Source organism: Rhodamnia argentea, chromosome 1, assembly GCF_020921035.1.
Source record: "Rhodamnia argentea isolate NSW1041297 chromosome 1, ASM2092103v1, whole genome shotgun sequence".
Classification (NCBI taxonomy): Eukaryota; Viridiplantae; Streptophyta; class Magnoliopsida; order Myrtales; family Myrtaceae; genus Rhodamnia; species Rhodamnia argentea.
Window position 1 is genome coordinate 32,757,913 of NC_063150.1, and position 14,589 is coordinate 32,772,501.

The 14,589-nt window shown below is 37.5% G+C and overlaps 1 protein-coding gene across 1 annotated transcript; it reads right to left on the minus strand.

The window, feature by feature from the left end:
- Positions 1–12,376: 12,376 nt before the first annotated feature.
- On the minus strand, positions 12,377–14,041 carry LOC125312993 (salicylate carboxymethyltransferase-like). Its single transcript, XM_048273119.1, has 4 exons — positions 13,967–14,041; positions 13,184–13,615; positions 12,850–13,104; positions 12,377–12,744 (listed from the first exon to the last, which is right to left on the minus strand). Exons 1-4 carry the CDS (start codon positions 14,039–14,041, stop codon positions 12,385–12,387), a joined length of 1,122 nt encoding a protein of 373 aa, XP_048129076.1. The 3' UTR covers positions 12,377–12,384.
- Between the last annotated feature and the right edge of the window lie 548 nt (positions 14,042–14,589).

Here is a 14,589-nt window from a genome sequence, read left to right on the forward strand (position 1 = left end):
ATGATTTGAATGTGAGATTTGCCGCATCCAAAATTGACGCTTGACCGCGCCGCCAATCTTCTCCAAGTATGTCATGTTGAGAATACATCAGTTATTATGAACAAACTTTTATATTTCTTCCTCATTCGACTCTAGATTTCATTATAAGCCTATACTTCGTCTGGCATGGAAACAAGAAGAAAGCGACTTCTGTTCAATTTTTTCTTTTTGTTCAAACTAGCTATCATTTTCTTTTATGCTTAGCAAATTTGTAATGATTTAGATCGAGTACATTGAGCTTGATGAGATTGTGAGAAGAACATAGTCATACAGTTATACTCTAATTGACCACAAACTGCTCTCAGGTTCTGCCTTAAAAAAATTCACTCGAGTGTTGGGAAAAGTACAAACTTGCTCCAGTTGGTAGTATAAATTATGACTAGTAGTTGTTGCTGGCCTCCCATGGCGGACTCGCTGACAAAAAAAAAGAAAGCAAATACGGCTCTTTATAACTTACAAAGGGTACTGTTTAAAGAAAAGGAAATTTGGGAACCTCCCGAAGTTTCTTAGTAATTTTCTATATTTGCGATCTCTGTAATTGCGAAATGATTTATATTTTATATGAAAGATCCTTATCCCTAGGGCTATCAAAAAGGCCTGAGCCGACCTGGCCCGGCCCAAAAATTGATGATCATTCAGGTCGGGTCTCATTTGGTTCGGGTAACAAGTACATGAAATCAGGTATTTTAACAGTTTGGGGTCAGGCTATAGTTCGGATTTTGGAATTTGATTTTTTTTTTCCACCTTCGCAGCCTCTATTCCAGCAATCTCGCGAAGACAGAGCGCATTCCTATCATAGACCATTGCTTGTTGAGAACATCAAACATGAGTCGTCTTGGTTACCAAAAGTTGCTCGTGCAAAGTAATTGCGAAAATTTATTTGTTCACGCCATTTTCTCAGAAGTGCATACCGAAGTCAAATTCTTACAATTCACGGGCTCTCATACACGGTATATGGGAAGTCGGATATAAGGCAAGGGGGATGCGCTCCATCTTCACAAGATTGTTGTGACAGAGGTTGTGAAGGCCAAAAAAAAAAAAAGAACCGACCCGAACACTAGGGACATACCAGACCCAACCCCTTAACACCCCTACTTACACTTGTAATAAATGAGAGAATAGCACGAAACTCCGTCATTAGGTCATGATCGAATTCAACTTTGGACATCTTGCATGCTCATTGTTGATATTGCTGGACGGCTTGGTGAAGGCCCAAGTTCTATGGCGACTTCCAATGGATGGGTCCATTACACACGACTAAGTGTTTATGGCTAAAGCCCCTTCATTGTTCTTAGTATACATGTCCTAATTCCATAGGATTTTAATTCTATCAATCAAGAACTGCCCAAGTAAAATACATGAGGATATATAAATGACGTGGAAGACCTACGGGGAGAAGTACCGAAAAGTTGTAAACTTATTGATATTATGCCAATTTCGTCCTAAATATTTTTTAACCGATTCAGTCCTAAATTTTTTTGCAACTATTTCAATTTAGTCCATTCGACGAATTTTGGCCAGTCGGTACTGAAGTAGATGCGGCCCCCCCGGCGACATAATATTTTATCGTATATATATTTTTTATTTTTTGATTTCTTTTTCCTTTTTTTTTCTTTTTTTCTTTCTTCTTCTTTTTTTTTCTTCCCTTTTCTTCCTCTAGCCGGTCGCCGGCGGCAACCGGCCGCAGGTGAAGGCCGAGCCTTGCCATCGCCGGGCGTGGCCGGTTCTCGCCTAGAGTCACCTAACCCGATGACAGTGAGGTTGAGACTCGCCATGGTTAGGTGAGGCTTGACCTAGCTAGATCTAGGCTGGTGAGGCAAGCCTAACCCAGTTGACCGTCGCCTCGGGCTGGTTGTCGGCGGAAGAAGAGGAAAAAAAAAAACTGAAAAAGGAAATAAAAAATTCAAAAAAATTTAAAACATTATGTAGTTGACCTATCAAAATTGGTCGGATTAATGGAATTGACACAATTGTAAAAAGTTTAGGACTGAATTGATACCAATTATAATATGTTTATAACTTTTTTGATAATTTTTCCAAGACCTACGTTTGATCTAAGACGATTCGTGGATCGTGAGGTGACTTTTGGTTTTGCACTCTTCAATGAAATGGCTAAATTTTGTCGCCTTTCTTCGTGGTGTTTGCTCCGTTGCTTTTGTGTAATTTGCCGCCTTTGATGTCTAAGGCGACAAACTATTTCCTTGCCCATTGTAATCAAAGAAGACAAATAATAACATTCATAGCTTTTGAAAATCAAGGCGACAGGAGGAAGGTCGCCCGACGTCGATGTATTACGAGACAGAATGAATCAGAAAAGATACTAATTGAAGCAATAGGAAAGGAAGATTCCACCACAAAAAAAGTCACAACAGTCATACAACAAGAGAATTATCAAAAAATTCTCAAACCTATTATAATTATGTCAATTCAGTTCTAAACTTTTTTGTTTTCCAATGTAGTCATAAACCTTTTGTAATTGTGTCAATTCACTCCATCCGGCTAATTTTGATTTTTCAAAAATTGGCATGGACGCCATCGTGTGGCATAATATTTTAATTTTTTGAATTATTTTACTATTTTTTCCTTTTTTATTTTCTTTTTAAATATTTTTTGTTGTCGATAATGGAAATATTTGTTTTGTTGACTAATTATTTGAAACAATACGAATGATACTATTGAGGAAAATATTTTTCCAATCATTCATCTTTCGTGAAATAAATGGAAGTGTTCCTAGAATCATCGTTAACTCAATAGTTCATGATGTCAATCCCTCTCTCTCTCTCTCGCCGATTAATCACTTACCTAACCTACCTTACGTCATCAACATCTTCAGATAAAAAAAGGGTAATCTTGAGTTTATGCAATTACCTCGCATTGTTCTACAGTTTCAATAAATCTTAAGATTGTATAATCCTTCGCATAGGTAAGTTTTATTTACTGAAAAAAAAATATTGGATATTCAAAAGGCTAATGCTACTGATAAAACTTATATACTAAATCAACTCACTAAATGATATGACAAATTCCTATTAAGTATTTAAATAAGCCACTAATTTGAATAAACACTTACTGCTTGCCATATCGTTTAGTAAATCTATATTTATTTTATGAGTCTTAATATCTATAACGCTACTCTTATCAAAGTTGCTAAAGCTAATTAAGGGCCTGTTAAAAAAATAAAAAATAAAAAATAAAAATTAAGGGCTTGTTTATTTGAGTTCTTAAAACGGGTATCGACACAAGGTCCAATGTCATCCCTATGTCCAACGCGTTACGACATGGTAGGGGCAGGGTCCTTTTGTTGAATAACCCTCTGCGTAGTGTTATGCATTATCCCAGTGACTTCCTAAGTTCCTACTTTTAATCTATTTCTGCCTCCAAGTCCTCAAGTGTAGATGGTTTCATTAATTTTCTTTTACATGTTTACATTCTCACTTCCATGTTGGAGTACAACCTTTAATAAGAAAAGGGGTTAAAAAATTCATAAAAAATCTATTGTATTGATGTCAATTCAATCCCAAACCTTTTATTGGTATCAACTTAGTCTTAAACTTTTTGCATTTATGCCAATTGAGTCTGCTAGGCTAATTTTGGGGGAAAGTTGCTGACGTGAATGCTGGTCATCCCACTTGGCACGACCGACATGACGTAGACATTAACACACACACACACACACACACATATTATGTTTTTTTTACTATTTATTATTTTTTCTCTTTCTTTTCTATACTTCTAATTTTTAATAAGGATCGGTGAGGGTCTCTAGCCGACCACCTGCTCCGGCAAGGGTCGCCGGCCCTCAATAAAAAAAATGTGTGCAGAAAAGAAAAAGAAGAAAAAAAATAAAAAAACCAAAAACAATGGGAGGATAACACTAGGAGTGCCGAAAGTTGGTATGATGCTCACTTTAGAGCCAAAAGTTTTCATTGAATCACTTAAGTACCAACTTCGATCTGCTGGGCTTGAAATTCGATGTGACATTCTCTAATTAATATTTGATGCTGATGTGGCTCTTTGGAGGTCCAATTAGCAATAAAAAAAGAACAAAAATTAACAAAACATAAAAAAATAAAAATTACAAACATAACTAGATTAAAAAAAATAAAAAAGCTAAAAATTTCAAAAAAAGACATGTGTACAAGAGGTTCTAAAACTTGTTATGAAAGTTCAATTAAGTCCTAAAACTTACAAAAAATGCATTCAAGTCCTAAAACTTATCAAATTATTGCAATCGAGTCATTCTTTTAACTCCATACATTTGGACTAAAGGAATAATGACGTCTTTTTTTTTTTTTTATAAATATTTTCGCTCTCTTACATGGTAATGACGTGGCTAAAATAACATCATTTTTGTTCAAATATGATTTTTAGTATAAATTTCATTTAAAATAAATTTAAACATAAGCTCAAAATTTAAAAAAATAACATTGGAAGTCGAGCGATGAGGGTCACCGGTCTTTGTCCGAGTCTAGCCAAGGGCCGCGAACCCCGCCAAATCCGGGCGCGCTTGCGATCGATAGGGGTTGTCGGCCACTAGCGGGGCTCGACAACCCCCGCTGGCCATGCCCCACCCTTGCTGCCTAGTTCTCCATCTCCATTTCCTTTTTTTATTTAAAATTTTTAGCTTTTTTTGTTAAATTCTTAAGCTTATTTTAAAATATATTTTAAATAAAATTTGTATTTTGAAAAAACTTAGTTTTTAGCATTTTTAGCTTTTTTTAATCTAATTTTAATTTATTTAATGTTTAGAAGTCCATATGGACTTAACTTTTTTTTTAAATGCCACTTTATGTTAAAAAGTTGATTATAAATGTCATGTATTAATTTTGACCGAAATATCTCGCCGTACGTACTTAAGTGATTTTTCTTTTGTCTCGATTTGACACTTAAGTAATTTTAAGGAAACTTTTGGCTCTAAAGTGAGTGCTATATACAACTTTTGGCACATCTAGTGTTCTTAAAAAAAATACAAAAGAAAATGAAAAAAGTATCAAAGAAATGTCCACTTAGTGCCAACCGTGTCACGTGGGACAGCTGACATCTATGTCAATGATTTTTGGTAAAAATTGGTCAAATGGACTCGGTTCGCACAAATGCAAAAAGTTTAGAACTGAATTGGCAAAAATAAAAGGTTTAAGAATCGATACCAAAGCAATACGTTTAGGAAATTGATACTTCAATTAGTTCTTTTGTTTTCTTGTCATAAATAAATCAAGAAAACACCAAATTGAGAGAGAGAGAGAGAGAGAGAGAGAGAGAGAGAGAGAGAGAGAGAGAGAGAGAGAGAGAAGTGTGAGTGGGTGAATGGATATGCATGGGCTGGGCCAGAAAAATAAAACGCGGGCCGGTCTTCACCCTTGTGGGCTCATGTCGATCTGGTCCGATCGGATTTTTGTTGCAATTTTTTGTTTTATATTTTATATTTTTCTTTATTTAATTTCCTAATTTGCGATAATAAAGAAAAGATGCATATTTACCTAATTTGGTCCTATTTCTTTCGACGGAAAGAATAAAATACAAGATCGACAAAATTAGGTGTCATTACTTCCATGTCTTTCTCTAATTGGCTTGCTTTTGAATTGGTTTGAGACTCTTCTATAGATATGTCATGCGTTCTCATGAAGGGAAGTAATATTATAACACACATGGCGACACATGACATATCTATCTAGATCTGGATATCTGAAGATGGAAATTGCTTGTGCAACAGCGTTAGGTTCTAATCAATAGTGGGATGATTATTTGGTGAATCTTGGGTGTCCACTCTCAGTCGATGTGGAAGTGGGTTCCAATTATGTAAAACATGCAGGTGGCAGTTCTGATTCTACACGAAAATGAAACTTAAACGAGATGGGGCAATTTACTTAAAAAACCTTAACCTGACTCTATACGATACGACTTGAGTGGTATCGGTAGTTGTGACGTTTGAAGTTAGGTGATAGGGCAAGTTCACTTACCCGATAAAAGGTAGGCCATCCGTTGAATTTACATTACTAGGATAAAGGTGAGAAACCATTACTAGGACAAAGGTGAGGAAGACTTCTCAGAACTATACTTCAAGAAATTATGTCCAATTGAAATCAAATGTAGCACTAGACATTTCTTAAGATAAAAGTACCAGTTATACTATCACATTATCGTACTTTTCTATTTTGTAATTTACGTGGATATTGCAAGTTATCTTACGAGGAGAGATTGAGAAAAAAACCCTAAATATTCCCATCAGATTTCTCTCGAGCATTTTCTGCTTTAAACTTTTCAGACCTCCAAACTTCCTCCAATGGCGAGTTAAAATTGTACAGCAGAGTAGATCTTTTCTAATTTGTATGTTGTGGTGATGATGGACGAAAAAGACACTTCATATGATAATGTTCCTGCTCATGATTAGCTGTCGGGAACTATGAGAAAGTATTTACAAATAGGCGTTTGACTTTCTCTCATAATTCCGTTTGTTTTCCGAAAAATATATAATTTGTAAATGATTTTTTTTAAAAAAAGAATCGCTTGTAGTAATGTCAACCTTTCTCTCGGTGTCGCGGATTAACCGAGAAAATATTAGGTGCGACCCGAGTGCCAGCGCATCTCCGAGTTGCACCATTCAGCGATCGCCACGTGGCAGTCTGGGCCCCACGCACAGGAAATTTTGAAATGCCCAAACACTTGCTGTCTCCGCTTACTCCGTTAACGCCAACTGCTTCCCCCCTTTTTTTTCTCTTTCTCTCTCTTCCTCTTCTCTTCCTCTGCGCGCCCATCCCATCCGTAATCAAAATTTGCTCTGCACTTGCTCTGCACTCTCTCTCTCTCTCTCTCTCTCTCTCTCTAAGTCCAACAAAAGGTACCGGGCGGACAAAGAAGAATGCCATTTTTGCCCCAATATTTTCTCCCTCTCAAGTCGAACCGCAACCCACGCGCAGAGCCGAAGAAGACCATTGTTACCCACGTTCGTGATGGAGCTCTTGCGGTGCTCCGTCAACGGACCAAGAGCCGACGCTCACGGCAAAGTGGAGAAGCTCAGACACGGTGTGGGTTGTGGCATCGGACCAGCTCCCGAGTTTGAGTTTGTGGCGGCGACAACGACACTATTTTTGCCAACGTTCGTGATGAAGTTCTTGCGGTGCTGCTGGCGATGGACGAAGAGCCGACGGTGAAGTCCCTCATCCGTTTTACGAAGCTAGTTACGGGGCCGTGGATTGTGGCTTCGGTGCTGGCTTCCTGAATCGGGAAGATGCTGTTCTTATATCAATAGATAACAAAGGAACTGATATCTGCTCCGGCAACGTACATAGGTACTTCGGTCATGTAACTACGTGATTTTGCTCTCTGCATATGGCCGGATTGTGGTCCCTTGACAATAAATTTCTGTACTTCTTTTTGTGCAATTTAATATACAGAGGATATTGGTCAAAATGTTGGAGAAAACTAAGGCTGCCCTTTGGAAGCTTATCAATAAAGGTAAAGTGCCATACTTGCCTAATAGATGACAGGGTTGTTGTCAACATAATCTTTGATTTTTGAGGTCCTTGTTCACTAAAGTGGTGATTAGAAGCGAGTGATGAATGATAGAGCTACCGAGCCAAATCATTGCATTACTTTTCAATTTTGTTGTACTTGAATATGTTTACATAAATGAGGACATGGTGTTGGATACCGATTTTGACAGATTATGTGTTGGAACTCGAAAGGATCATCGCGAATTTTTGAGTTCCCTAGTAAGACTTCATGGTGTAATACCATCATGTGTTAGTTTGAATTTAGTAATGGGGAAATAGAAATTGTTGAAGTCAATTGGTGAGCTACTTTTAGTAATCATAGTGTTGATTTCACATAGAAGAAGAGTACTTTAGCTATTGCGGGATTTGTTGTAAGGTGAAAAACTTCAATTTCATAATCTTATTTCTGTCTATAATTTATTGGTTCCCTCCTCACTTAAATATGTTTCACTATGGACATGAAGGTTCTGAAATTTGATCGAGGAAGCCACGAGAGGATCCATTCATTGCGATTTTTGCTGCATTGAACCTGATTTTGCCGAGATTGTCGCTTTTTTTAAAGTCATCGCAACAATTACTTTGCACATGCAAAGTTATCCAATGGCTGAATCAGAGGTAATTCATCACTCATATTATGAGAGACATGTTTCTCTCTTAAATAATGGATGAGATGATATTTTGCTTGCAAAAGCATTATGTTAAATACTTTTTGTTCTTTTGATTGCAGAATGAAACTTCCCATCTTGCACATGTAATGCGTGATTTGGAGAAAAGTTTTGAACCTGCAGTAGGTATGATTTTTCCAAATGAAGTTGAAGCATATAATGTTTATGTGGCTTATGCAATTGGCAAAGGATTTGGAGTGAGGAAGGATAAGGTGGTTAGAAATGTTAAAGGAGAAATAACTCGACGGACTTTTGTGTGTAATCGTGAGGGGCATTTCGCTAGCGTATCTGAGAAAGAAAGGAAATATGACGGGTTTGAAGTTAGATGTGGCTGTCTTGCTCATATCAAATTTAAGGTGGACGATAGTGTGTATGAAGTTATAGAGTGTGTTTCTGAGCATAATCATGTACTTATACCCGAAGGGCGGAAGCATTTGATAAGATGTGAAAGAATGATACACGATAGCGACAAAGCTGTCTTAGTTGATATGGCGAAATCTGGCATTGGGGGGACTTCCTCATTTAAGTTCTTAGCAAATAGAGTAGGAGGAAGCCAAAACTAGAGTTACATCTTGCGTGATGCTCAAAATCTCTTGCAAGTAGAAAGATCCAATGTTATAAGTGGGGGGGATTGTCAAAGTCTACTAAATCATTTTCATTGCATGCAAATGCAAAATCCGATGTTTTTCTACGCTGTTCAAGTAGATCGGGAGGGTAGATTGACAAATCTATTTTGGAGAGATAGCTTGTCGAAATTTGATTACGATTGTTTTGGTAATGTGTTGGTGTTTGATACTACGTATCGCACTAACAAATATAACATGATATGTGGACCTTTTGTTGGGGTTAATCACCATTGGAAGAATACCCTTTTTGGCTGCGCATTTTTGTTGGATGAGACTGCTGATTCATTTATTTGGTTGTTTAAGGTATTTTTGGAATCTATGGATAATAAGGCTCTAAAAACCATCTTCACCGACCAAGACCAAGCAATGGCAAAAGCCATTAGAACGGTATTTCCAAATACGCAACACCGTTTATGCACTTGGCACATTGGAAAAAACGCCAATCAAAATATTCCACAGCTTTACCACAAGCCGGAGTTTAAGGATAGATATTTCTTTCCACTTATGTATAGATGCAGATTAGAGGATGAATTTGAATCTACTTGGAGTGAAATGGAAGAGAAGTGGAAAACCGAGAACAACACTTGGCTTCGGAGATTATACGATCTTAGACATAAATGAAGTTCAGCTTTTGGTCGTGATATTTTTACATGTGGTATAAGATCAAGTCAAAGAAGCGAGAGCACCAATAATGTCTTCCAACGAATGACGACCAAGACATTGAGCCTTGTAGAATTTGTTCACCATTATGAAGAACAATTGAAGCACATGCGAGAAATTGAAAGTCAAGATGATTATAGTTCTCGTGGGAAGCCCAAAATGCAGATTTTGAACAATGAGATTTTGACACATGCTGCCTCTTTATATACTCGTACCATATTCAAAAGGTTTAATGAAGAAATGTTGCAAAGTATCTCCGAGCAGATTTCAAGTACCACAGTTGATGGATTGGTTGAGATATATACTTTGCGGTGTAAGGGGATTCAACGTGAACATGTCCGCTTTGATGCTACAGACTTTTCAATTTCTTGTGAATGCAAATTATTTGAATCAAAGGGGTGGTTGTGCTGCCATGCCTTGCGTGTGTTGATTGGGAACATATCGGTTACGGGTATTCCATCTTCCTATATTTTGAAAAGATAGACTAAGGATGCCAAACAAAGGAATGTGACTGATGAGTCTTCTCAAAGGTCAACGAGTCCATCTAAGTTGAATCGATTTTCCACGTTAATGCAAGAATCTTTTGAATTGATGAGTTTGGGAGCCGAAGATGGAAACACTATGAGCATAGTAAGAAAAGCCTTAAAAAATGGGAAGACTGACATTTCATTATACAAGTCAAGTTTGGTTGTGACCGAGGATGCTAGTGATGATGATAACGAGGCTTCTTTGTGTGACATTACGGTATTGGACCCCGTTCAAAGGAAAGGAAAGGGAATTAGTTATGGAAGGCTTAAAAGCTCAAGTGAGAAAAAAAAGAAAAAATCTAAGAAAGGAATGGCCTCAATGCAAATAGAAAGTTGAGGTGAGTGACTTATTGTTTAAGTTAATATGACTAGTTAAATATTTCTCTTATGCTTCTTGATATCAATTAACACATTTAATACTTTATAATGTAGAGCTGGTTGGCCAAGCAACACATGATCAAACTTATTTCCCTCATTATTCAACGCATTCAAATCAAATCCGTAGTGCCTTTTATCCTAGCAACATTGGTCGTCCTACAATAGATCCAAATTTTCATAATCAAGTGCGTCGCACTTAGTCTTCCCTTTGTATTTACATTTGGCTAATTTGGTATTTTTTTAAGTATATATGCAGCTACCATACATGATGCCGCTGGGGATTGTGAATGGATTTTCCCCATTCACTAGTCGGGTATGTAATAGTTGAAAGCAACATAATGGATCCATAGAAGCATTTAGGTACATTATACTAATAGAGTCATTTTTTTTTTTTTTTGCAAATGCAATCACCATACATCATGCCGCCAGGGATTATGAATGGACTTTCCCCATTCACTAGTCAGGTGTTATTATAAAAAATAATTTACATCTCAAAGGATGCTAGTAATTTTTTTATGTTATGTTATTTATTGGAAATGGTTTGTCGTTGATAGATGTTGGAGTGCCATAACAGATCTCATGGAACCATTTCGAGTCAGGTACTATTTGGGTTCCGTCAATGTGCGATTATTGGAGACAATGTTTATTTATCCATGTTGTGTAGTACAATGTAAATATATTTGTTATTCCTTTGTGCAGGGGTCATCACACCCTTCGCAACAACCTGGGATAAATGAATTCAACAATTCGGAGGGCATCGACAATGCATGGTCGCAGCATAAATAGTCGGGTCGCAGCATAAATAGTCAAAAGGAATCCTCATTAGGAGGTGGCTTATGGCGTCATTGTTTGTTTGGTTTATGTCTTATGGCGTAAAGATATGGTTTATGGTTGTGGAGATGATAATTCTCATTACCTAGTCGTAAATCTATCAGCTAGATGTGATTCATGTGTTTTTTGTTGAATTCGTGATTCTAGCTTGTAATTGCTCTTTTTGTTGTATCAGGTTTATTGATGGAGGATGAGTTGAAAAATGGTCAATCTAAATAGATATGTGAAGTGGATATAGTTTTTCTTCAAACCCAGCGTTTTACTATAGCACTAGTGTTTTACTAAATGCCTCAAATAAAGAACCCCCTTTCATACCTAATCCAATGATGTTTTGAGGGGATATGCATTAGATTCTGAAGTTTTGATGTTTTTGTTTAACTTTTTTTATTTCATGAGTTGTTTTATAGAATGCGTTGTTATATATATATATCAACGTACAATTAGAAACGCATAGAATGAAGAGCCTCACATTCTATTTTATGTCGGAAAAACCCAACATTTGATGTTTCATTTGATGTTTCTATTTAACTTTTTTATTTTATGAATGAAGAGCCTCACATTCTTTATGAAAAGTGACGTAGAATTAGAAATGCCTGTTTTTTTTTTTTTTGTATATAAAAAAACGAAATAGAGATAACAAAAGGAACGGCAAAAAAAAATTTCGGAAAAACCAAACATTTGATGTTTCATTTGATGTGTCTATTTTATTTTTTTATTTTATGAATGAGGAGCCTCACATTCTTTATGAAAAGTGACGTAGAATTAGAAATGCATGTTTTCTTTTGTATATAGAAAAACGAAAGGGCCATAACAAAAGAAACGGCAAAAATTTTTTTCGGAAAAACCCAACATTTGATGTTTCATTTGATGTTTCTATTTAACTTTTTTATTTTATGAATGAAGAGCCTCACATTCTTTATGAAAAGTGACCTAGAATTAGAAACGTTTTTTTTTTGTATATAAAAAAACGAAATAGAGATAACAAAAGGAACGGCAAAAAAAAATTTCGGAAAAACCAAACATTTGATGTTTCATTTGATGTGTCTATTTTACTTTTTTATTTTATGAATGAAGAGCCTCACATTCTTTATGAAAAGTGACGTAGAATTAGAAACACGTTTTTTTTTTATATAAAAAAAAAACCTATCCGTGAACTTTTGCGACTTATCTAGGCGATCTTCTTTAGCGAAATGACGACATTGACAAGCGCAGGATTTTCCTTCAACATGTGAGCGGCAAGTTGAGCCCCAAACCTCTTGAAGACCTCGTCGATGATCTCTTCACCAAAGTGATCGATGAGCATGGGCTCGGCCACGGCTCTCACGCACCTGGCCAAATTATATCCCTCATCCTCCGAGACAACGTTAGGGTCGAAATCCGAGTCAAATATACTCAAATTCACTTCGGATACCTCCAAGCAATCTATTGAGAACGAGCCTTGCTTTTGGACCTCCAATCGTACTTCTTTTGGTGAGGGAGTATAGTTAGGGATGTTGAAGGAGTCCAGTTTCTCTTCTTCTATGAGTCCCTGGGTTAGTGGTAAGATGTAAAATTTTAGATTCTGACTACCGAAAATTACAAGACAATTGCGATTTCAAGTACTCTTTTGATTTCTCTTTTTTGTTTTGGTTACCTTGGAGACCATCTCATTGAGAGCAGTAGCCAAGAGCTCCCAAATGGAGCAACACTCTTTGCTTGAAGGATCGTCGCTTCTTCGACCCGGGATGGTCAAAACCATACGCCCTCCCATCACCAACTCTTGCCCACGACACTCCAAGAACATCGAGAAGTCCCTCTGGAATTGCTCGTAGTATGCCCTAATCACCCCCGGAGGGCTTGATCTGGCAATGTATATGTTGCCTTTGTTTCCCTCTATTCCTATTGGGACCTGACAAAGCAAAAATGAGGGAGACAATGAGTTTGTTTCCCATCAAGTTAACAAATGAAACTACGTGTCAAAATATTACCTGAGACAGCCAATGGAGGCTGTACGAAGAATGAATCAAGTGCATGCTCTCCCGAGCGAACAATCTCCCATAGAAGGAACCAGGAACCCCATTGAAGAAGCACGAGAAGGTCGCCGATGCTCCATACTTACCCTTCATTTGCTCACTCAGCTTCTCTTGGAATCTCGGCAAGAGGCCAGCAAAGATGGTATTGAAGTCGTTCCCAGGGAGATCGTTCAAGAACACTTGGAACTCTGGCAGCTCGTGGTTCGTAGCCTTGCAGAGATTGATCATGACGGTGATGATCTCAGACATGGCAAAGAGAGCGTTGGGGCCAGAGGAACAGCCCAAGTCCGCGATTGCGAGGCTTGCATGGAAGGCGGTGTCAGCAGTGGAGAAGAGAGCAGTAGCAGCTGCCTCTGTTATGGGCTTCGTCATCAATATCACCTTTCTCTACAAAAGGAAACGAAGAAGGCATTGACTCGAGATAAAGAGAAAAGGCTCGTATCTTTAGTTTTTTCCATGGACAAAAAAATAAATCTCAATTGTTATGTATATCTTCTACTGTCGAACAATGTTATATTCACGATTGAAAGGAGTGCATTTCATATAGAACAATAAAATCTTGTGGATTCCACATAGTAGCTACGTCGATCCGAATTAGAATGTCACAGGAAAAAAAAAAAACACTAGTTTGATATAGAATGAAGAGATTATTTTATGGCACATAATTACCAAAAGAGTGTGTAATAATCAATCTTTAGATGTAGTTTAATCCAAGATTTTATGTGATGAGAGACATACCTGAAGCAATGAGTTGTTAGCATAGCTTGTTTCTCCCATTCCTCCATTCATGTGTAATACTTGCACGACTTCCATCTCTCTCTAATTAGCTTGCGTTCGAATTGGTTTGAGGCTCTTCTATTTATAGACATTTTTTAGGTACTTTGGGTCGATGATTGATACTAAGTTGTGTTCCAGTTCGAGTGTGAAACACGCATGGGCACGAATTTTGCACCGGACAAGTCCATTTGGTGGGATCTCTATCTGCCGTGTGAATTCTGATATCTCCCAAATCAAGGACACAAAAAAAAGTCAAGATATTTATGACATTCATGTTGGGTTGTGCTTCTTCATGCACGGCGCGATTCTAGCCACATGTTAGGAAGCACCGACACTTTTCGGGGCTTCTATGTCGTGTCGTGTCGTGTTGTATCGTGTCGACACTTCCCGTCACTTTGACACTCTTTGACACTCCCCGACATACGACAGACACGTGGTCGATGCTCCGGATATGCCAGCGACACACGAGTCTAGCATTCCGACACAACATTTTGTCACGTATGGGGTCAATTTCAAGCATTTTCAATAATTTAGGGATCAAAATGTACGGGGTCAATTTCAAACATTTTCAATATATTTTTCCC

Coding starts and splice junctions, on each gene's coding strand:
- LOC125312993 (XM_048273119.1), bottom strand. CDS start 14,041: ATGGAAGTCGTGCAAGTATTACACATGAATGGAGGAATGGGAGAAACA. Junction 13,616..13,966: donor CTAACAACTCATTGCTTCAG/GTATGTCTCTCA, acceptor TTCCTTTTGTAG/AGAAAGGTGATATTGATGAC. Junction 13,105..13,183: donor GCCTCCATTGGCTGTCTCAG/GTAATATTTTGA, acceptor TTGCTTTGTCAG/GTCCCAATAGGAATAGAGGG.